A 25,457-nucleotide genomic window follows, 5' to 3' on the forward strand; every position below is an offset into this window, starting at 1 on the left:
ATATGCATTTGTGTTTCTCTTTGCTTCTTTCCCTAGAAAACAGTGGACTGCATGACTACAATGTCAGTGCCATCCACGCTGGTCAAATGTTTGTACCTGTTCTTTGACCTACCCCATGTGCCCGAAGCCCCAGGGGCAGCACAGACAGAGCTGCCCCTCGCCGACCGCAGAGCTTTGCTACAGAAAGTCTTCGTGCAGGTCAGTGAGCTGCTGACCAGACAACAATCTGACAACGTTGCAATCTGTAATAACGATGTGGACAGCATGCTAAATGAAAATCCTGAATATAAATGAACTAACATTTAACAGCATTTCTCCAGTAACATTCCAGCGTGAGTGTGACAAATACTACCATAGGGTAACAGAGAGGATAGTTTTCAGCACAGTAAATCTACATTCAACAGGTCATAAACAGTAAATGTTTTGTAAAAGTAGGAAAATTTAAATTTAAGCAAATAAAGTTTATTTTCTACTTTCTATCTGATCGGCATGTAACATAATATTTCTGATGGAAGTTTTTGAATTGGAGGATTTTCCGTCAGCATGTAATATAATATTTCTGATGGAAGTTTTTGAATTGGAGGATTTTCCGAATTGTTCCAGAAAATTAAGGTGTCTATACATACTGTACCTCATACATCAGAAGCAGGTTGTAACACATGGAAGAAGAAATAAAGCATTTTCTTGGCAACTATTGTTTTTGTGTTGTGAATCGGAAACTGTTTTATGATACAAATAAGACATTGTCATATGTCATACTACTGTAAGTGATTCCATTGCAGTATCAAGCTAGAATTTGAAATTTTAAGGGACAATGTTGATGCTTATTTTTGGTCTTTACTAGGGACATATTTTAAGTCAATAAAGAGCAGGGTTTCAAGATGAACAAATCCATCTGAAAGGAAACAAAGAAATGGAAATTCTAGTTATTCTATGGATATTGTTGAAGGGGTTGGGGGAGCTATAACAATATGATGTCACATTGTTAATTGACTGTACCAATTTTTTATGGTTTTAGTGTAGGGCATGACAGTATTTTAAAGTGGGTTTGGTGGGTATGAGGGTTGAGATAACAACTTTGAGCAACCCTCACAGATTCTCTTCTTTCTCTTACAGATACTTGTCAAGCTCTGTAGCTTTGTGTCCCCAGCAGAGGAGCTGGCTCAGAAGGATGACCTCCAGCTCTTGTTCAGTGCAATAACATCATGGTGTCCTCCCCACAACCTCCCCTGGAGGAAGAGTGCAGGGGAAGTGCTCATGACAATCTCTCGGCATGGCTTGAGTGTCAATGTAGTCAAATACATACATGGTGCGTGTCCCATTGCTGTAGCAATGTGAACATTATGGGCTGCCAAGTCAGCCTACTGTTTTCATGGTCTTAATCTACAAGTTTTGTTCAAATAGAATTTTAAGCCAGAATGGCTAGTAAAACATAAAAAAGTTTGAAATGGCAGCATATGAGAGCAGGCTATGTGGCCCATTTTATTTAATTGAAATTTTAGCAGCTGAAATTTCATCCAGTTTATTGAAAGAGCCCACAGCTTGGGCCTTGAGTTTAGACACCCATCACCCTACCCGTATACATACTAATTCACAAATTCAAAGCAAAACCCAAAAAGAAAATAGTATATTGATTGTTGCCAAAGGTACTTTCACCCAATACTTAGTTCACAGGTCTGAATACTTACAGTATAAAGTCAACACATTTCATTTTTTTCTCTTTAGTTACATTAACTGTAACTTATCTTACTCTCAGAAGTCTTCAGTTTAAGCATTTATGTTTTGAGTAAAATATTACATTTAAAAGAAATATGTATACATTATTTTGGACATTTATTAAAAGGAACATCTTAGGAAGAGTTTGATTAGTTTTGCAAGGTTACAGATAGCTGATGCATGTGAGGCTATAAAGCTGTATAGTTGTTTGCAACTTCTAGTTATTATAAGTGCTGAGCAGAAAATATTTTTTATCTTTGGTTTGTTTTTCCTTTCTAAACATGAATGACAGTGTTCTTCAAATCTGTTACTTGTATAGTATGTTAAATATGCAAGTTTTTTAGGGTGACCGCTATTGGAGAGCCCTCACTAACTGTAGCAGAAGCAGTGCATGATAATGATCACTCAATGGGTCAACAATCCATTTAAAACAAACAGTGGAAGATGGCAGATGCAAGAAAACAAAGGAATAACAATGCAAGTTCATGTGTTGCACAGGGCACCTTTATTGTGAATGATGATGAGACTTCACGTTTTGGATGAGTAAGAAAATGTTTATAGAGGCACAATCGTGATATATAAATATATAGCCAATATATTTAAAGAATCCGCAGCCAGAGAAATATGTGGACCTCATACAATGATATGCTTCTGAATAGTATGTACAATAGTATATCAATACAGGGTTATAGGTTATAAAATAGACCACATAGAGAATATCCCTTATTAGTTTTGTTTCCTGGTCTCCAAATTACTTTGAATTCAGAAAACATTGCAACCTATAATAAAAAAACATCCAAGAATATTTTTACACTAAGCAAGTCATACAGCTGCATACACATCTAATCCATTTCCAAATCATTGTCATTCTTTATAACACAGAGTGAAAATATAGTTAACATGAAACAAAGTGGAATAGTTTTTGAATCAATTGGAATCAATTGGCCACTGGTCTTCGGTCATTTTTCTTCCCACAAATCTTTTGTTTCTAATCACAGTGGCAGAACCAAGGGGCAGTGACAGTGGCACAGTGGCAGAACTTCCCCTTCAGTATGCTGATACTTCGGCTTTATGAACAATATGATTTGCTTTGGGGTGCAAAAATGTAGGGCTTGTGAAACAGAAGATTTTTGTTTACAAACATTTTTACTGTTACATATATTATTACCAATTACAGTCACCTGAAAATTATGTAAAAACACCTTTCATATAAATTCAGTTCTGTTGAGGTCAGACATACCATTTTGATTGAAACAAAATTTTTTTTCAGAGAAAGAATGTTTGGCCACTTGCATACAGAATATGCAGCAGTCTGATGACCTTTCACCTTTGGAGATCGTGGAGATGTTTGCTGGGCTCTCATGCTTTCTTAAAGACTCCAGTGATGTATCACAAACCCTGCTTGATGATTTCAGGATGTGCCAAGGATACACTTTTTTGTGTGACCTTATGCTAAGGTAAAAATGAGTTTTGTTTTTAAATAACTATTAAAAAAAATTATACTTCTAATTTGCCATCGTGCTCCTTTATGGAGATCAAGAGTAAAACAGCAATGAGAACAAATCAAAATCTTCTCCAAGAAGAAGACTAAGACCAATATAGTTTTCCCTAGAGTTTGGCAGGTTAGCACTGCATTATTGCTCCTGGGTTCATGATTTATTTTTTGCAGAGCTACCTTCTGTCTGGTTGCATTGGTTTTCACCAGGTGCGTCAACTTCCACTTTCCAAAGACCTGCTGGTTAGGTTTGTTGGTGTTTATAAATTGCCTATATGCTAGTTTGTGGTAAGCGACTGACGTTCCATCCAGGTTTCAGTCATGACTTTGCTTCCAGGATAAGTTCCGAGTTGTTGTAGTCCTTCAAAGGAGTAAGTATCGTTTTGATAATAGATAGATGAATGGATATTTTAGTCGGCCAGAGATTCATTTCCATCTTGGATTCTTGTGTGTTAGGCAACTAGAATCAATTTTCAGTTACTTTAAACAAAATTGTTCTTTTCCCATTCAGACAAAATGTTGTCATCACCTTTTGAGTATGCTCTTAACACTACCTCTCCACTGATTAGACCTTTGCATTTGACCTTCCTGTATCACCTATCCCCCACACTGACATGGAACTTCATTACTGTATCTTCAGCATGGACCTGAACATCTGTATTCAAGGTCTTGACCTGTTGTGAGACTTTTCAAGTGACAGTGGAAATCTAGCCTGAATGTGGGCATCTATCGCTGGAGTCTGTGGATGTGGATTAGAGAATCTAGGGATAGATGTGATGTGATCCTTTAAATCAATTTAGACTTCTGTTCCTTGAAGTCTTGAGAGAATCTTGAGGTTTATCTTATGGCTGCTGTCCTGCAGCATCTTTTGGCCTGTGATTGCCCTTAGAAACCGTTGCATTTGCCCGAGGGCTCACAGTTTTCAGGTCTTGTCACTCTGATAGAATCCTCATTTGGTGATTCAAACTAATAAGCAATTATGATTCTAATAATTCTGTTGCTCTGTTTCTCAGTTTAATGTAGAGGCACTGCTTTGGCGGAGATTCTTGATTAAGAAGTTTTGTCCCGGTTGCAGTACTGCTTCTACTCTCTTTCAATATTTCTCCAGTCGAGCAGGCTGAGGCTGTGGCGGGTTAAGCTCTCCTGGATAGTCCTGTTGCCCTGGAATGCCAAACCTGTGTGTCCTCTTTTTTTCTGGGAGCTTGGCAGCAGGAATCCACTTCCCAAAGCTGAGTGAGCGACACAGGGCTCATTGCTAACTACTGTCTTCCTTCACCTGTGCATTTAAAGCCCACTCTGCTATTGCAGCTTGCACTGCAGCTCCACTTTCAGGTTTTCACTTTGCCAAGCACTACAGCTCCAGTTTTAAGTCTTCATTTCTCCTTGCACTGTGACTCCAGCTCCAAATCTTTACTCCACTCTGTACTGTAGCTCCTGGCCCTTTGCTCTGCAACCCTGGACTCTTTTCTGCTGGCCTCCTCTTCCCCGACGATTCTGACCCATTTCAGGAGCCAGCCTTCGTTGTCCAGGACCCCAGGGCTCTGACCATGCAGTCATCCATCTCTCAGCCTTGCAGCCCCATTCCTGTTCTGTAGGGAGTCCTGCGCCAGGCTTTTCTGCAACTGCCCTCATCCATGCCGCCCTTTGACTTCTCTTTGAGGCAGCCTTTTTTCTCCCGACCCATGGAACTCTTCCCTTTCTCACCTTCTTTTCTTAGGCTGTATGGGTCACTTTTTTTCTACTTTTATTTTTTCTTTTTCCTAGCCACCTTCCAGCTCCACAGTGGAGCCTTCTTTTTTTTTCCTAGGGAGGCAGTCATCATGAATCTGCTCCGATGCTTGGTGAGCATCACCCCTTTAGCTTGAGCTTCCTGAGCATTCCTTTGTTCTTGGACTGGGACCGTTTCCTGAATCTGTGCTGACCTGAGTGTCTGGGAGATGAGAGGGGACTAAGCTCCAGTTCTTGTTTCTATGTCTTTTCCTAGCAGATGTCTCTGCCCGTTTGATCCACAGGGCACCTAGGTATCCATTTCCATCTGCATCTGGGTATTTTAGTTGGAGTGAGGAACCTAGGAGACCTATCTGACAGAGCACACCTGGCCTGGTCTCAGAGGAGATCCCCCATAAGGGTGTGCACCTTGATTCACCAGCTCCTGGGCCCCACCAAATGGATCATTGTGTGGGGGTTTTCTGCCTTACTGGTATTCGATGAGACTCCTTCTCGCACAGGAGCCTTTGGGAGAAGCACAGTTATCCCTGGTGGCTCCCCTAAGACCGTTGCACTGCACCTTTCCTTTTCTCTTGCTGTATTGCAATCCTTGCTCAGCCAGCCAGTTATTTATGATTTAATTTTTTACTCCCTGTCTGCCTGCATGCACCCCAGACTATTAAGAGGGCTGTCCACATAACACGTGTGGTCCCCTTTTTTCGGGGAGATTGACACTAGGTTTCACCCTGAAGCCAAGGCTTCCTGATTCCAGTGGACAGGTTGAGATGAGGTATGCTTCTGGGGGCTGGTACCTTGCTATGCCTGAGTTGCAGACAGCTGGCATTTCTTCATATTGTCGTGTCTTTGCTGTTTTCTCTTTCATTACTGACCGATCTACTCTAATTAAGCACTGCTGGCTAGTAATCTGTTATTTTATTTTCACTTCCCTTTCACTTCATTTTTTCTCCATCCCCGAGCTCTCGAGCCCTAACCAGCCGAGTCTTTTTGGGTGTTTGCGTCACTCTCTAGTTCCTTGTGGATGGGTTCTGACCAATCACCACCCGCACGGCTGTATCCAGCTGCATTGTAACACTGTGACCGTAGAATGCATCCTTGTTATTGTTACAGCTATTGCGATTATTGAAGTGTCTAAGAATCTAGATGCAATGGTTAACAACCAGCCTGTGTCAACATTTCCAGTTTTCTGGAGCTTCAAAGCAAGGATGCGTTTGTTGAGATCTAGGGTTTTGAGACTTAGCAATTATAAACTTTACCTTGGTTTACCTTAGCTTACTAAGTTCTTCGTAAATGATTACGAGTGTCATCAACAGTCTAAAAATACCACATGAAACAGGCAGGTACAGAGAGACAAAAGAATAGACTGAAAGACACGATAAGAGACAGAAACACAGAGAGGCGCGAGATCCTTGTCCAGAACATCTGGAAAGACCAGATTGGAGTTATTTTAACTTTCTTAAGAGAGCTTGCCATTCATTTGATTGGAACCTTGCTTTCCCGTGTTGAGAAGCCCTCAGTTAAACACTTCCCTGGTTAGTGTGTGCATTTTTAGAATATTGAGATGGGTTTCCATTTAATTTTATAGCATCCAGATTTACAGTGAGAGAGAGATTTGTAGGTTGTATAATGTTTAGTTTAGAAAGCAGCTTTCTGTTCTTTTAGCCTTTATACTGTAGGTGTAATATAAAAGTTGAATACTTGGTAACGTGTGATTTTTCTGGGTGGTCAAGACATGGCCTCTGGGATGCCTTGTTAGTAAGTAGTACATAGCGTAACTTGTATGTTGTATGTTTATTTTGTGTGTTGTTTAGTATAATATTGTCATTATTAACAAATGTCTTTTTAACCCAGAGTGACTGAATTATTACTCTTTTCATCAAAGCTGTGCCAAAGAACAAAGAACTTGGGTGCTTACAGACTTACAGACCAATAAATATTGTTTAGCCCCCATGGGGTAGCCAAGGTTTTGTGCTTCGATATGGGACTACCCCTCTATATAGTTCTCGGATTTGGTCCATTGTCACTGTATATAGTTTTCAGACGTGGTGGCTGGTGCCTGGTGCATGCTCTGTGGTCTTGATAGTGTTTTGTAGGACAGTCTTTGGCAGGACCTGAACATCATTCGATTTTCTTATTGCATCTTCTTCAGATAGGTGCCCTGGATGTTTTATAAGCAGAGATACTTTCAGGAGCACTGCAGTTTTTTGTCTGGGTTTGGTGACCTTCAACCACTACAGTCAGTGTGATCACAAACTCCAGCTAAAGCTGCTTTGTCTCTGCTGCCTTGCATCTACATGTCGTGTTCTTAAGGGCTGCTTTACTTGCATGTTATGCTCAGACTGCACACACCAGATAGAGGATGGTGGGAAGTCTTTCAGCTACTTTCAGACCTTCATATCATTGTTAAAGTACAGGTTACCTCCTTGGGAAGATGGAGCTCCATGACCCCTCCCTGGCTCAAACCTCAATCCCATTTCTTTCGAAGATCTGTTTCTCCTCAGACATGGAGTTTGCTGGTTCTCTCGCTACAGGGGTGAAAGATTGAAAGAGCCCTTTATCCTTTGGCCCAGTCACCTGGCTTTTCCATGTGAGGGAGCCCACATAATCTGATCTGTCACCATATCACTAAAAATGCTCTTGTAGTTTGAGGCCATCAGTCCTCCTAGGGAAACCGTCACCCCATGGCATTTCACATGATGGGGATCTAGAAAACAACTGGAGATGGAGATATGAGCATAACATGAGTTCTACAGGAGAGTGCGATCTCTGCCACAATCAAGCACTGGCCAGCTGTAACAAATGTATGAGATAGACCTTCAGGATGATTTTTCTTGCCAAAAATCACTTCATGAACGTACAGTATATGGTATCTTGATGGTATATTAGGCATGCTTTTTAAACTCATGGTTCACACAATAGTTCATATTTACCTACTTCCTCCATCTTACCAGGTATAGAAGGCAAGACAGTACCTCTTGTTTGGGACATTTTCTAGATTTGGAAGTCTCTTTTAGCCTGTGTTATAATGTTTCCAAATTATGTGGAAGACTGCCTGTCTTTAACTACACCAGGAGTGAGTTCTGCCTTCTGTAGCTGTGGATCTGACCTCTGAATGTTGCTGCCTAATTAGCCTAGGTGCTATGTACAGGGGATTCTTCAAAGCCTTGTGCCTAGACAGCTGTCTTATGCAGACCATGCTTCTTTACATATTGGATCTGTGCTTTCTATTGCTGAAGACATAAGAGTATGAGAGGTCTCCAATGACAGGAGGCTATTCAGCTTCATGATATAACTCCGGACAGAAAGCTGTCAGTGTCTGTGACCCTTCATGATTGGGTGTGAATTGAAAATCTCTGTCTTGTGGAAACATGGAACTAATCCTATATCTTTGTATATGCATATATGTTTATTCTCTTTTTATCTATAAAGTGTATGACTGATGTATACCTTTTAAGTGAAACAACAGCAGACAGCTTTCTTCTTAGGTTTCTGTTTACCAAAGTACCACATTTGTGGGTGGACTAAAGTTTGAAGTGATTGTGAATTTTGCCAGCAAGAATTTTAAAAGATTCTTATAACAAGTCAGTAATCTTACATTTTTATTTCTCTGATTCTTTCAGATTAGAACAAGCAAAAGAAGATGATTCCAAAGATGCTCTGAAAGACTTGGTGAACTTGGTGACCTCTCTGACAACCTATGGTGTGAATGAGCTCAAACCTGCTGGTCTCACTACAGGAGCACCCTTCCTTTTACCTGGGTTTGTAGTGCCACAGCCCTCCGGGAAAGGTTTGTCTTATTTAATTATTTGTTTATTCAGTTATTGATTTTTGCTAAAGTCTCTCACAGTGTAAAATTTAATTGGGGATTGGAGTCAACTGAATTTACCAAACGTTTCCAAGGTGGACTACATATATTGTTTCAAATTAAGGGTGTGTCTGAGTAATTACTCTAAATAAAGGGATGTTATACATTTTGTGTGAGCATAGCCTGTAGAGATTCCTCTAGGGGAATGAAATGATGATCTGTCACCTCACCAGTTGTCTTATAAATAAGACAATTAAGTACGACAATTATAATTAAGACAATCAAATCAATATCAAATCAGGTTCTGACACCATCTTGTTATGCAAGAAAATTAATACAAATTAACAAGTATACACACCCCAGACAGGGAATACTGAACATCACAAGGTACATGTTTTCATTGTTCTCCAACTAACAACAACAACTAACAAAGTAAATAACCAGGTGGAAAAACCTAAGAATGACTTTTTTTACAACAACACATTTAATGTATCTACAGCTGTCTGTAAAAGGGTCTTGGCTTTAACAGGCATGGGATCACAGAGCTTGACAAAAGAGACACAAGTGCTGCATGCAAAAAGAGTTTCTTAGAAAATAAAGATCCTAATCAGCACTCAGGGCTGGTTCTCTCTGAAACAAATGGCAAATAAATTTAAACTTTTTTCCTATTTCAAATAATATATCAGTAAACAAGTGGGACACTTATTTTACCGCTGTGGATATCACAAATTGGAAATTAGTATTTCCATACATATAAGTAAATGGCCCCTTGCATGAGGCCAAGTTCTAGTTCTGAAGTTCACTCTGTTTTGTCACAATACCAGAAACATGTTTTCTTTCTCCTCTCTCTCTAAATTTCCGTAATTCTGTGTGTTCTTTTTTTATCCTGCCCTCTTTATTGATACTCTGAGAAGGTTGACTCAAATATTTAGCCATGGTTAGTTTAAGTCCAGCAAAAAATCCCAGTTAGTGCAATTACCTAGTCATGTTTGTTTCTTCGAGGACAAGAACAGTACTTTCCCCAGGCTGCCCAATTTTTTACCTTGAAGGAATTTAATGTAATACATTTTTTGTGTAGCATTTTAAAGTAATTAATTTTAAGTTTTTTAATTTGTTATTGAAAATCTCTTAAGACGAAATTAGAAGGTACAGTATTTTGTCAATGTGATAGATAGTATTACAAAATAGCAGGCAGGACATAACTAAGCGTTACCTAACACTTGTGTACTTTTTATGTCTCTTGCTCACGTCTGATGATTTTGTCGAAATTGGGTCCAAACTTAGACAAACAAATATTTCTGAACAAAATTTTATTCAAATATACAAGTGTAGACGGCTATGTACAATCACTGATCAAAATTCTTCCCCTATAATGTAAGTATACCACAACAACACCTGAACAGATCAATAAGAGAAGACCTGTATTTCTGCTTACCTAGATGCCCATAAGTGAATGGGAGCCAATTTCCCAGTTCTAACAATCTGTCACTGAATTCGGAAAGAATATTTTAGGCCTACAGTAATGGCAATCAGAATTTCCTAAAATAAAGAACACACCAAGCTCTCTTATAATAATGCTCAAATTACATAGAAAGAATCTGGTTCCAAGACTGATTAGAAAAAGGATCTCTCCTACTGGTCAATTTCAAAGATGGTGAATAATGATGATGAGTGATGTTTATTCTCCCATCCTCTCTTGTTCCTTGTTGTCCTCTTTCTTCTCTGTGTCCACTTTTATATACGTGCTGTGCTCCATTCCTCTGGAGGCTGGCTAAATGACCTCCATAGGAATGGCCCAGTCATTATTTATTCTGTATAATGGATATATTAATGATTTACTGTGAAGTTAATTAACTCAATCATTGGGATCATCCTTTGATCATCCATGTCACTTCCATGTTTACTTGCCTCCTAGCCCAGGGACAGCTAGGTACAGTAAATAATGCCAAAACAGTATTTATTGTTCAAAACCTTTCGAGTAATGAAATCAAGCTGTAATAAAAATGTTGCTAACTTCAGTTTCCCCCCTCACCAAGTCACAACGATATTGTGTTTTACATATTAACATAAGTCAAATAAGCTTAACATAGCAATATCTAGTTCGGAGGACTGAATGAATGACCATGATTTCTGAAATTCAATGTGTATTCAATATACAGCTGTAATAACAAATGGGAATAAGTGATCCCTTGGAAAATCTACACATCCATCCTAACAACAGCTAATTTACAACATCATTGCCGTCTTATGACCTTATGACCTAATGATTCTGCCCAATGACATTTGGCTATTTCAGAATAGGTAAACGAATTACTTTAGGATCTGAACCAGAAATGTGAAACTTTTGTTGATGCAAAACAAATTAACGAACAAAGGTTAACTGATGTTCTGTGCTCTTAGGCCTAAAGGCAGATATGTTAATATGGGTTTTAAGGACGTTGCAAATTACAGTAGTTTCAAATAAATATTGACAGCTTTATTTAAGGATGATGAAAACTTGTTTGGAGAGCTTTTCATGTATTTGGACTAAGAATGAGGCAGAACAGTAACAATTTGTAATGCAGGAGCAGTGCAGTTTGCATATAGAGATACTCTGTGATGTAATTCTTGTTTCACAAAAGGAACTTGAGAAAGCTAAAAACACACATTTTATAAAAAAGTCAGGATCTTGAATGTCAAAACACTAAAAATGCAAATTAATGTTGAATTTAATCTAACTATATGCAACTATATATATGTTGCAGTACTTGTCTGTTCTCACTGTTTTAGGTCAGATTCTCTATAAGAACCCCAAGAAGACTGAACATTAGATTGTTTGACGCATGTATCTAGCACTCCATCTCAAGTTGTTAAATTGAAGTGAAGTGATTGTTGAACTGTTTCAAGTAAATCATAAAAAAGCAGCAGTTATAAATTATTACTTCTGTAATTTACAGTGTACGAGGTGAGAGGCAGTCTTTTTTATGCAAGCAGACCGTTATTCACTGTATGTGAACATTAATTGTTGCTTTAGCTACTTTATTTCCGTAGATATTCTGAGACATAAAATATAGCGTGCATATACTGTACAGTAGTTGAGCAACACAAACATCTGTAAGAAAGTGTTTATTTGCACTATAAATCATTTTAGTGTTTTTATATTTAAATTTTCTTTTCTTCTTAAGTATAATGTAAACTTTTATTGAACTCCTTAATGAGTTTTAGAAAGACTTACATTTAAACTTAACTTACTAACCTACAGATTTGTATACATATTGCAAAAGTAGGTTAATTCTAACCTTTTTCTCATCTAGGTCATGCAGTGAGGAATATCCAGGCCTTTTCAGTACTTCAGAATGCCTTTCTAAAAGCTAAAACTAGCCGATTATCCCAAATCATTCTGGATGCAATTTCAAATATTTATGTGGCGGATAACGCTAATTACTTCATTCTGGAATCCCAGCACACTTTGTCTCAGTTTGCTGAAAAGATATCCAAGCAATTGGAGGTACAAGGCAAATATTTTGAGCTCTTGGAGTTTGTGGTGTTCAGCTTGAATTACATCCCTTGCAAAGAACTCTTCAGTGTGAGCGTGCTTCTGAAGTCCAGCACTTCATACCAGTGCAGCATCACCGCTGTGCGGACACTGCTCAAGTTCAGCCGTCATGACCCTATCTTCGGTGACGTCTTTAGAGAAGTGGGACTGCTGGAGGTCATGGTCAACCTTCTGCACAAATATGCTGCTCTCCTGAAAGATCCCACACAAGCTTTCAATGAACAAGGTTGGGAAGCATGCACATATTTTTATTCAAGCAGTGTCCCAATTTTTAACTCTGAATCCTTTTCATATGAGATTGCCTTATTACTATTGTCCTCTCGTTCACAGGTGATTCTAAAAACAACAGCTTAATGGAAGACCAAAAGCAGCTGGCGTGGTTAGTGATGGAAACTTTAACAGTTCTTCTTCAAGGCTCAAACACAAATGCAGGTATTTAGCCACTGTCTCGGTGTCCAGCTTCAGTTGCATCTAGCTGATTTTGTAGCTATATACTGCTAGTCTATGAAAGAAATTTTGTTTTAGAAAATACATTTTTTGGAATAATATACTAAACTGCTGAAGATTTGTAGAAAACATTTTATCTTGATAATTGTAATAAAAATTAGCCATAATCCAGCCTCTGCTGTTTAAATTCTACTGCTCCTTCTAATGTTGTTATTAGTCATGTTCAGGTCTTCCTTTAGAATGAGGACATATCAGCAGGCTTCTTAGAGGAAACATGACTTGTAAGGTAAAGGTTAAGAACAGCACATCTCCCATCAGGGATCTGAACTAGATTTATTTCTGTTCATGTTTTGCTCTGGACCTAGCCAGTTTTTTTTTCTCTTCTGTTTCAGAAGTTCTAAATTCCTGATTACCTTTTGTTCTGGCAGGAGCAAAATTAAAATATCAGTAGTCAGTAGCCACTATATTACTAATCATGTCTTTTCTCTAATAATGTTGCACTGATAACATTGACTTTGTCCACCTGTATAAATAAACGCACTTACTAACTTCCACTTGTTAAAAAAGACTCCTTCACTTTTTTGCAGTTCTTTACTACAGGTTTTACCAAAGAGGGTAACCTTTCTTCCTACAGTTAGATTGACTGATTTTTTTGATGAAAAAGAAAATTGTATTATATTGTTCGCTAATTTAAATCACAAAATATATGAAATTTTGAGGTATGCACAGAGCCATATTGCTGTCATTATCTGTGATTCAGAAGAAGGCAACAACACTTCTGGTGACAAGAATCGGCCCTTTACATAGTATACAAAAGCAGGGTTGTGAATACATCTCTTTTAATCCAATAGGATTGTTGCTCTGAGTCATAAAAACATATTTAAGGCACATCTTAACATAGGACTGAAACATAATTGTGATGAAAAGATCTCTTAAATCATGAAGATAATTTTTTGTCTATTTTTCTATCTAGCACTGATATCACCCTCTCAATGCACTCTCTTTTCATCAATTACTTTTTATGGGAAAAAACAGACACGTCCTATTCCAAATTAACAGTATTTGAAAACAATCTTTTATTGTTGTATTAATGCACATACTTTAGACCAACCAAAGTTTGCTAGTATATTAATTTATACAGTATATAATGTTATAAAACAGACACTTAGAAGGCGACATGTTTTAAATACTTTATCTAGACTGCCTATTTGAATAAGTGCAATTTAATTAAATTCAGTATATTGATTTTGAGATCGTTTTGCTGACAAATACTACTTATTTGTTAATGCTGCATGCAGATCACGATGGAACATTTCTGTGGTGAAATGTCTGCTTAACAACCTGTACTTATTCACTTATAAAGTACATCACATTACATTAGTCATTACAGTGATTAGTAAGCAGAAAGGTCCAGTTTTCTTGTGTCACAATTCTTGTGAACTTTGCTCTCGCCTGTGACCAGCATTTGCGACAAGATTGCAACCATACAGTACTTCCACAAACTTAATTTAATAAACTTAAATTTGTGCTTAATGATGCAGGTTAACTTTCATCATGTTTTGTACATAATACTACCTTACAGCTCAAGTAAGGAAATTAGAATTGCTATTATGTAAATTTAGCTGTGAATACTAAGTGCTATTTGATAGACCATATCTTTGGTCTTGTGTTTTAGGTGTTTTTCGGGAGTTTGGAGGTGCCAGGTGTGTCCATAATATAGTAAAATACCCCCAGTGCCGAGAGCATGCTCTGATGATCATCCAGCAGCTGGTGCTGTCCCCCAGTGGAGATGACGACATGGGCACTCTTTTAGGATTAATGCATTCAGCACCATGTACAGAGCTGCAGTTGAAAACAGACATACTGAAGGTGATAAATTCCAAATTTGTGTACTGTGTGCCGACGCCTTTGTCTTGTAAAGTGTTTATTAATACATTTCCTAAGGAGTGTAAATGCGGCTTACAGATTTTCTGTTTATACATTACCAATAATCAATCTATTGAAAAAATGTTTCATGACTATCATTTATTGTCTGGATCTGCAACTATATTATATAATAATTTTATTAAGATAATGGGGGGGGGGGAGTTTTTTTTTATTTGATTACAATACTTTTTTTTTAGAAAAACTGATGTTGTCATTTCCTGTTCATGTATTTGGTGTAACCTTAATTGTACTGTAATATCTATATATGGTTAGCATTGCTGACTCGCAGCACTGGGCCTCCAGTTTCAATTCTGGATCTGGGGTTCTCTGGTTTTCTCCCACAGTCCAAATACATACTGGGAGGTTACTTGGCTTCTGGAAGAAATTGACTCTCTTGTCTGTGTTTGTGTGTCTGCCCTGTGATGCACTGGTGTCCTGTCCAAGTTGTTCCCTGCCTTGTGTGTGTTGCTTGCTGGTATATAGTAGATGCCTGAGTTTCTGATCACAGGGTTGAACCTGGGTCATGTCACTAGTTGACTGCTGGGTATTCCCCAAGCAGTGATGTGCAACTGACTGAGCACTTCTGCGGGGTGGGTGGGATAAGTGGATCAAGCTGCTTTTGGTGACACAGTAGCACAGGAATATTTAATATAGGTAACTGGGATAAACAGAGCTCACAACAGAGCTCTTCTTGTGATCAGGAAAACCCAGGACAACACGATGAACAAACCAAAAACAAAACAGTAAATTATAAGAGAAACATGATAAATGGAGATTTTACAGATGTAGCCATTCAAAATGCCACAGGTTTTGACCTACAGGTGGCCGCGGTACTTAATTCCCTGGCCAAAGATGATCCACAGGTGGCATGTGTGGTGCGTTAGTTGTTAGTGAAAAGCTTGCTTCATTTAATCTCTCTACTGTGCATGTTTAAATCTGCTCAATATGGAATTTGACAACCAAAGGGAAATTTTGGTAGCTGAGCATAAAAATAACCGAAACATAACATCATATCGGCATAAACGATATTAATTTAGGAATATAAACATATTATAAATAATTTATATGGCTGGTAGTGGTAGCTTAAATAAAAAGTACACAACAGTATTCCACTTCATAAACATTTTACACATCAAAGTCAGTCACTTACTGTGGTTATTTTGGAAAAGTTTTGACGTGCTTGTTCTGACTATATTAAGTTTATATACTTTGTAAAAAGCTATAATGTTTTAACATTTTCTATGAATACTTGCTGTCGTTATTTCAGTAAATGTGTACTTTTTAGAATCCACTAAATAGGGAATATAATATGGAATCGCATAACTAAAGAGATTAATAACAATATTAATTAAAGGATCTAAATGTAATATATTTATATAGCAGGTAGTATTACTGTAGTCCACTTTTGAGCGGCCCCTTGGTGCAGTGGGTTTGTCAATTGGGCTCTATCAAGGAGATCCAAGTTCAATTCCCGCTTAGGGCACAAGTTTTTCTTCTAACAAACAAATACTCCTTTTTAAAAAATAAAATAGTAAATATAATGTACACTACATTAACAATTATTTATTGTTAACATATTCAGTGTTAAATTATATTAATAATTAAATAAAAACATGAATAAGCAAACGTGAATACTGTCAATAGTGGGAGTAAAAACAAATTCTACCGATTTAATTCAATTCAATATACTTTATTCAGTGGGGGATTTTAACACAAGACTTTACATCAAGCCTTAAAATGAAATTGTATATATTATAATTATAATTGAGAATAACAAAGTGGTATTAAAAAGACCACTGAAACTATAATAATGTATCTGATCATTATTAACAGTATTAATGTATTAATAATACATAATTTTAAAACTTCTTGTATCTTTTTAAGAGCCATTTGTTTTCTCAGGTTTTCATAACCTTCAATTTTTTTATGAAAACACCTATTTATGAGATACAATCTTTCAGATGTCAATAACTTTTTGAAAATATGACACAAAACCTTTAAACGATAGGCATTTTAAAGATTGAGATTTGTGAACATTTTCACAGCTTTTATTTAAACAATATCTAGTACCTGGTTGCATTTTAAGAAACCTTAGTTTGAATAAAGTAGATCCCAGGTGTAAGCGAATTCATAATGCAAGAATGCATTGTTACATTTTTTATGCATCAGTTGAAGTGTTCTGAAGTCTCTCAAAAACTTAAAAATATGTAACATATAATTGTATGGCACGATGGGCAACTGATTCTTTGAACTTTTAAAGAAAATCAAAAATAAGAAACAATAACTTAAATTAGACATTGCATGACTTTAAAAGCAATAAAAAAACGGGTGATTTTTCTTCCTCGTGATCAGAATCTTTGTGTAAGATGTACGTTTTTTGTTTACTTTTTAAATAAACGTTACAACACTTTAATTTTGTAAATGCAACACACGTTTCGTACACAAACAAACACATTCCCCCCTCTCCCTGTGGTGTGAAGCAGATCAGCAGGTCATTTAGTAATAACAAGAATGAATGAACTTCCAGACCATCTCCAGGATACTCGGAAAGGAGGGATTGTTTTGTGCCAGTTTCATTATCACCTCGCAGCAGGGGGGAAGGGAAGTGAGCTGTAATTTCGCTCTCCATCAATACACTTTCCCAATAGTCAATGATGAAGCTTTTAGTCAAGAAATTCCTAGTTTAAATTCCTGGTGTTAAGAGAAGAATGTGATCATCCACTTTTCATGTTTTTTATAGCTTTTAAGCTCATGCAATGTCTGTTAGGCAGGGACATATCTTATTTTAGTTAGTTTATTTGTGATTTTCTTTAAAAATGTTTAAAAAATTAGCTTCCCACTTTCACCTTGCCACAACTATAGTGGGGATGTAGTATATTTGGGAGCTTGTTCAGGATCTTTGATTTGTTGTGTGAAGCCCATATTTTTTCCTTGGTTCACGCATGCTGCATTTGGGGTTGTTTTAGTCTGTAGTGGTCATTTATATCACAGGTATTACGGGTAATTTTGGTGTCCATCGTGGCTTTCTGTTTACTCTACGCACGACTTTGGAACAGTTTGAGAAATGTTGCAAAGCAGATGTTTAATCGATAGTGGGCTTTAGTCTCTTGGTTTACTGGTATCAAATGTTAAACTGAGGAAAGGAAACAACCCCCACTCCACAGACAGACAAAGGTGATGAAGATGATAAAAATCCATTCAAAAGGCTGCAGTGTGTTAACACAAATTAACAGAGACACTTGTGACAGCAAGGTGACTTTCTGCTGAATTACATGAGAGCTACAGAACAGTCAAATAGATTTTAGATTCTTTAAGCAACATTAATTGTTTGTCAAATTCACCTACTTCGCGCACCTACATGACTTCTGAAAAGGTCCCCTTTTCTCTTGTGCAAACTCATCAAAGATGTATTTTCTATAATTCTGAAACCTGGACGATATGCCTCAGGGACTCATTCATAGTATAATCAAAACAACCCCCCTCCCTGCCCCCTCCAGGTCTCACCTCCCGCTGTTCCACACAAGCAAATATCATGAAGTCAGGTACACAGATAGACCGAAACAGTAGCGCACAGGGCAGTGAACGTCAGTGTGTTCGTATACTTTATATACAGTATGACACCGTATGGTTTCAAAGCCAGTACAGTATGTGTTAAATATTTTTCTTAATCAAAATTTAAAGTTAAATTTCTCATTGCTGAAATTTGTATTAACAGAAAATATAGATTTTCTTAATGCGGATGTAAACCTGAAAAAGGCACATCGTGTTCACAGCAAGCTATAAATAGTGGACTATTTTAATATATTGGGCTATGTAAAAAACAAACCAAAAGTAATGCTCTGATCGGGCTTTCAACCACTTCGGTGCTGCGCGCTACATTACAGTCCATGAGCGTTCCATTTTCCATTACTCCTCTAAGGACAATAAATGTTTTTTTTTTTCAAAATGAATGTCAGAATGTTTCCAAAACATCCACTTGTGATATTTTAGCTGCTTAGTTACACGATTCCATATTAATATTACTATGAAATGGTATTAAATCAATACAACTTTTTTTTGCAATATTACAATAACAAGAAGTGGTGTTCTTACTACGTATTCTTAGAAAAGGATGAAACATTATAACTTTTATGGAGTACAGTATATAAACTTTATATTGTTAGAACAAGCACGTTAAAACCATAACCCACTGTAGGTTACCAAGTTAAAGACTTTGATGCATAAAATATTTATGAATAAGGTAAATCTACTGTGTGTACATTAGGTCCCTCAGCATTGACCGTGATTCAAAACCAGCTGTTTTCTGACTACAGCCCAAATGCTCCACACATCACGTGACGCTTTCACTGCTTGACCTGGTGGTTTTACAAAGTAGTGCAGTCCCACAACAGATTATTTCTAACAAGTTGCGGTGCCCCGCAGACAAAGAACTGCACACTACTGCAGTATCTCTGGCGCATTCTGAATGGTTGGATCTGTATACAGGTTTTTACAATAGAAGATATCGGTATCAGCCTTGTTAGTATTGGGTAATGTTAGTATATCTGACACTGAGGTTTTATAGAAGCTAAAGAAATTCACAGACCTAAAATAAATAGCACATCCATTCTTAAACACCTAGATATCAATTCTATTGGCACAACGAATACAATGCAAGAACCTGAAGCCAATGCATTAGCAGGAAATTATGACATTGTACCAAATGGGTAGAGGAGGATAATGGAGATGAGTATGAATTTAATGGTTACATATTTATTTTGGGAAAGAAAAGTGGCATAATAAGGGTGGGAGCATGAGTTTACATATCAAAAGAAACCCACGACCTGGTGAAATGAAGCAAGAGGATACTGACAGTTTAAAGTCTATATGACTTAAACTGGGAAATAGAAATTCAAAAGAGTGCTGTTTTTACTAAACAAAAGCAGTAATTTACAGAGACAAATTCATGTACTGGGCACACATTTAGCAAATTAAAGTTAATTTGATTAACTGATTAACATTGATAAGTGCAAAGTGATCTTTGCAGGAAATAGGAACCTATGCTAATGCATATTGCATTGGTGATTCTAGGCATCAGGAAACTGCATGAAAGAGATCTGTATGTTTAAGAATTTACATACATTTTCTCAGCAAGACTTTTGGGGAAAGCACTAAAAATTATAACAAGAGTTTTGATTTACTTAGATAGTGAACTACTTAAAGAGAAAGTGGTTGGCAACCTGTACGTACTTAATTTTTGTGTGTGCCATTGTTTGTGTAGATTTTCAGAAATAAGGGCAGGCATTGCTCAGCCGAATCATAGCACATTTTCTTTATTCTACGGCACCACTTGAAAAGGTGTGACAAATGTAAAGACATCAAGAATTTGTTTGCTATAACTTGCACACAATATTTCACAGCTATATATAAACAATTACAATTCTGGGAGTGCCAGAGCCATACCTTTAACAGACTTAGAAAATGGATAATTCTACCTATTTTTCAGGATAAATTTAAAAAATGAATTAAAAAAATGTATCACAAACCATGAAAGGTGAACATTAGCCTATGAATTCCTGTATATGGGAAATGGGTATTTCAACAAACAAGTAAAATAAAACAGCAAGCCATTTTACATACGAGTATGGTACATTTACAGTATTCAGATTCCTGGACACAATTTTGTTTCTTAGACTTTATGAAGTCCACTCTCACAGTCCAATTAGATCTCCTCTATAGGAGTCTTCCTTTTCATCTGTCTGTTGTCTGTTAGTTGTATATCCTATTTATTCTTACTTGAGGCCTATTATGTACTACTATATGTCATCCCCATAACGGCTGGCTAAATGACCTCATTTAAATAGTCCAGCCACTATTAAATAGTTATGTTCCAAGAAGGCTGACATAATGGTTTTAAATAGAATTTGTTTATCCTCAATTAAAATAAGTACTGTTAATGAAAATGTGCACCTTTGGCCATATTTACTGACTAAAAGACATAAAACAGCTGTGTAAACCCTTAACAAAATGCCCATTGTTTGTAACATTTTTATAGGACTAAGCATATAGTAATGAAAACTGTTTTTCAAAGAAATTCTTTCTCTTTGATTTTGTTTTTTTATTGTTTTTTAATGGAGTTTTATAGTCTAAAAAATGCCACACGCTTAAAATGGAATTAGCAGCGTATGAATTCTTTGCAGTACAATATGATATATTTTTAGATTTTAAGTTCATTTAAACTATACAGTACCTTATTAGTATGCGTTCCCTGGAAGAAAATATGTTTAAGTGATAATTCTGGCATTAAAAGGACATAGCAGTAATGAATGTCCTTTAAATGAATCACACAGCAAAATTAATTCTGTTTATTTCACTTTTCTGCATTTCATGTTCTTGAAGTATGAAGTGTGTTCATTTATGTAGGGGAACAGTCTTGATTGGTAATTACTTCTTAAGAAAAAATAATGCCCCTCTTCTCTCTAAAAAGTGTTTATGATTATTATGCTAAAGAAACATGACCCCTAAAGGTACATTTTCAAATGCATAAATTAATGAAGTTTGTATAGTGTATATAATAAGTGTGTTAAAAAAATCAAATTTTTCCTGGAATTCTTAAACAGGAAGAACAGTGCTGTGTTGCATGCACTGAGAATGTATAAGAACATTTTCTGTAAATTAGGTGCTGGGAGTGTTTTCAATTAAGCTAAAAAAGAGTAAAAACAATATTGATGGATGGAAACCAAGAGCACTGTTTTCAGAAAATATTCATGCATTTCTTATTCAGTACGCTAAATGTTTTTAAAAAAATACACTATTATCCTTTCTGTGCTAGTAAAAATCTCACAACAGAATTCTGAATTTAATTAATTTGCTATTAACAATTTGCAATTTGTTATGTTAAACTGGGTGAATATTAGTAGTCTGGGAACAGAACCAAGCAAAACTGAAAGAATGAAGCTAATCCCCTTTCCAGTGTTGTTACGTAATGCTCAAGAAAATAAATGTATTCTCAGTGGTACCTAATAGACAACACGTAATGCAAAATATGAAATGTTTCAGTTGTTTAAATAAATGTAAGAAAAATAAGTGTTTAACATCACAATAATGTTGATATGAAACGTTTCTATAAAATCTTATTTTCCTGTGTCAGGCACTTCTTGCTGTCCTGAGAGAGAGCCATCGCACCAGAACGGTGTTCAGAAAGGTGGGGGGGTTTGTTTACGTCACATCTCTGCTCGTCGCTATGGAACGGTCTCTGTGCTGCCCCCCAAAGAATGGCTGGGAGAAGGTCAACCAGAACCAAGTGTTCGAGCTCCTGCACACCGTCTTTTGCACACTGACTGCTGCAATGCGGTACGAACCCGCTAATTCGCACTTCTTCCGCACGGAAATCCAGTATGAGAAGCTGGCAGACGCTGTGAGGTTGTTGGGCTGCTTCTCTGACTCCAAGAAAATTGGCCTAGCAACTGTTGTCCCGTCCAACTCACAGCCATTTCAAAGATTGCTGGAGGATGACGTGATTCCTGTGGACAGTGTGTGTCCCACTCTGAGACATTGCAGCAAGCTCTTCATATTCCTGTACAAGATGGCCACTGATTCCTTTGACAGGTAGGCAGCTCTATTAGGTTCATTAGGTGCCTTTTCTGTGTTTACTGTATTTTACCTGTTTTTGATTCCCACATGTGAAACATTATTTTTCTCCAATGACAATACAGTTGTTGTCCCATATTTCATTGTTCAGCTGTAAGTGCAGACAAAGACAAATGTCTTTTGGAGACATAATGACATTTGAAATGTCTAGAGCAGAGGTTGGATTAGGTTCTAGGCTCTTGCCCTTTTGTGAGTTTTTTGTGTTTAAGATTTTATTTTTGTGTCTTAATTGATAACATACCATTTTGACTTCAATTATTTCTTTTTAGGATTGATTCATTTTAAAATAAAATGTTAATATATACTCAGATTTAGATGTATTCTTGTATTTAATGTTTTGGGCAAAATAGCCCTTATTGCTAATTGTGATAAAACTGGAACGAGCCATTTTAAGTATCATTTTTTCACTGCGCTAGGTGTCATAATGTCTACTTTGAATAACTTGTTTTAAGCATCACCTTGCCTGTTGTAACCTACTTTGTAGAATTTAAATGTATGATTTTATCATCATTTTGGTTGCTTGCTTAGTAAAATATTTTGAGGCTTATCCTATTTGGTCATTTGGAAGTTGCTACTATATAATTTAAATGATAACACAATGGTTAGTTCTTCACCCATACCCAGAAGTAATACTGTTTATCATTAGTGTGCCTTTTGCAACACTGGTACTGCCTTCTCATCTTAGAGTATGTTTTTGGCTGAAACTGTCTTGTTTCGTGACAGTTTTTAATGTATAAAATGGTATATTCTAAAAAGCATGCTTCCAGCACTTTTCCTTAATAATTAATGCCTACATGCATTTTTTAATGACTGAGTGTTATTCCTTGAAGGATAAATTTCTGGAAATTCTCTGTGATAATAGCAGTATGATGAGCAGTCAACAATTAATTATTAATTAGTTGCAATGGGCATTGAACAGGCAATGCTAATGAAAATGACTGTCATTTCATTGAAACAAGTTTTATATTCAAATGCATGAAAATGACAGTATAACATTATAGCTAAAATATAGACAACGAATATTGTAAAAGAGAAACATAAAGTATTGATAAAGATAATGTTTTCCCATATACCACAATGCTGCAGGTGTGTTAGAGAGGACATTCTTGTGTCTTTAATTATTCCATCCCTCAGCCTGAAAGACCTGAATCACTGGGGCCTTAAGGGCTGCCCCACTGAATCACTTGTGCATTATGATCAATTAAGTAATTGACTCTTAGTGTTATGTCCTGAGAAATTATTTGGTAACATAAACCCTCAAAAGGACATATTGTATTGTCCTTCTCCTGTATTTAAATTGCTCAGAATTCCACACTGCACCCGATCTGTAATTGTTTTAATTAATATAGGTGCATTAAGAACATGCCTGACTTGCACAGCCTCACACATTTTGTGCTTTGTTGGAGGCAGGGAAAACAATAGAATTAATCTCGCTTATTTCCTCGTATAAATACAGATTTTTAATGAAAATGCTTCAAAGGTAAAGTTATAAATTCTAATGAGCAGCAATGAAATTGTGTAAACATTCACCACCTTACGCCTGGTCGTGAATGTTTACTGATAACACTCCAAATAGAGAAAATAATCACTCAAGAAATTTTAAAATGTTTAACTCGTACAATAATGGAAGTTTATTCGTGATTGTTCTGTTTGTCAGGGTAAGCAGCCAAACAATCACTTGGATCAAGGAAATTTTCTGAAGTGCCTTAACTCTCAGAATTTCATCCTTTACAGCGGAGGAATTGCCTTCTCTGAGACTATTTTTTTTTATGTGTATTTGTGTATGTATGTGCGATGGTCAAATCATGTGTCTGCTATAATTTGTATTCCTCTTTTATGTGTGTGCATTTGTTCTTGGCTCAGAGTGCTAACAAGCTCCCTACCTGTTTTTCTCTTAACCTTTCACGTTTGCCTGGCTGTCCTCTGCTGTCTTGTGTATCTAGTCGTGCTGAGCAGGTGCCTCCATGCCTGACACACGAGACCTCCCTGCCCTCTCCTTGGGGCACTCCAGCTCTCTCCAGAAAGAGGTACTGCTCACTGCAGTTGTCTTTTCTGTTCACATCATTCTGTTTATTTCTGCTCATCTTTTCAGTTTCTCCACTTTCTTTCTTTTTTTTTCCAGTTTCTGTAACAAACTTGTTGCAGCTTTTTTGTTGGACCGTAACGCACATGGTTGTATTTTTGTGCTGTCTCAGTGTCTATTTTTTGTTATCTTTATTTAATGAATCATTATTGCAAGAAATGGGATTTGGGGTTAAAGATGTGTGTCATTACCTGGTTAGCTTTGTAAAACTTGATGAACACAGCTTGTGTTGTCCTATGTATTATTAATGTTTTGAGAATATTGAGAATATATCTTAACCAGCTCAGAGCTTAAGTTGTGTTTGATATGGTCATATATATGGTATTATACCATATATAAAAAAGGTTCTGCTCCTGTTAATTAAGTTCTCAGTGTCTTTTAGGATTGCTGAATTAAAAAATATTCATAGAAAGTTTTTGTTGTGTAAAATGAAATGATGAAGCTCCAGATCCTGTGAAACAGCAGTTTTCCAGACTTGTGGCTCCCTGTGGTATCCCTTTTTTTCATTGGTTGGGCTGTTTCAGTATTAATCATCAGAGTGCTGACAAAATAATTGAATTATCAGTAAATAAAAATTACATAACTCGAACAGTTTCATAGCTTCCGCTTTATATAAATATTTTAATATGTTCTTTAAAATATCGTTTGTCTTATTGACACAGGCCTGTGACTGTACATTCTGATGTACCTTACTTAGGTGATTTTTTTATTAAAAAGTAAGCTCATTGCATTTTGGGTAACGACTTTTGAAGGGTAGCAGAGATTCTTGCCCTGAAGGATATTCACAAATGTTGCCTGAGCCATTGAGTCCTGGCCTTCATTCACACTGGGGTTTGTTAAACTAAATCAGTTTTTCTTTTTTATTCCCAGCCCTGTGTAATTGGATGTAGAGTTTTGTGATATTTTGGTCAGCTTACAATTGAAATTGTATATATGTGTATATGCATTTTATTAAGGGACTCTGCAGTGGTTTATCCAATAAAACTTCCACTGGCAAATGCAGAATGTGCCAAAAAGCCTGAATATCACTTGCTTGGATCACATTATTCAGCTGTGGTCAGGGGCACTGTGTGTTTGGCACATTTCTGTCAGGATT

The 25,457-nt window shown here is 36.8% G+C and overlaps 1 protein-coding gene across 3 annotated transcripts in view; it reads left to right on the forward strand.

Annotated features, from left to right (window-relative positions):
- The window catches only part of wdfy3 (WD repeat and FYVE domain containing 3), a 152,285-nt gene that overhangs the window by 48,624 nt on the left and 78,204 nt on the right, over positions 1–25,457 (forward strand). For all 3 annotated transcript variants that reach the window (XM_088910742.1, XM_088910743.1, XM_088910745.1), the window contains exons 5-12: positions 37–198; positions 1,117–1,309; positions 2,987–3,173; positions 8,557–8,723; positions 12,035–12,502; positions 12,607–12,708; positions 14,399–14,592; positions 21,779–22,236. In XM_088910742.1, the coding sequence (XP_088766868.1) occupies positions 37–198; positions 1,117–1,309; positions 2,987–3,173; positions 8,557–8,723; positions 12,035–12,502; positions 12,607–12,708; positions 14,399–14,592; positions 21,779–22,236 (1,931 nt within the window). The remainder of the gene's footprint in view (positions 1–36; positions 199–1,116; positions 1,310–2,986; positions 3,174–8,556; positions 8,724–12,034; positions 12,503–12,606; positions 12,709–14,398; positions 14,593–21,778; positions 22,237–25,457) is intronic.

The sequence above is a fragment of the Atractosteus spatula genome, chromosome 3 (assembly GCF_055471065.1).
Source record: "Atractosteus spatula isolate fAtrSpa1 chromosome 3, fAtrSpa1.hap1, whole genome shotgun sequence".
In the NCBI taxonomy this organism is placed as follows: Eukaryota; Metazoa; Chordata; class Actinopteri; order Semionotiformes; family Lepisosteidae; genus Atractosteus; species Atractosteus spatula.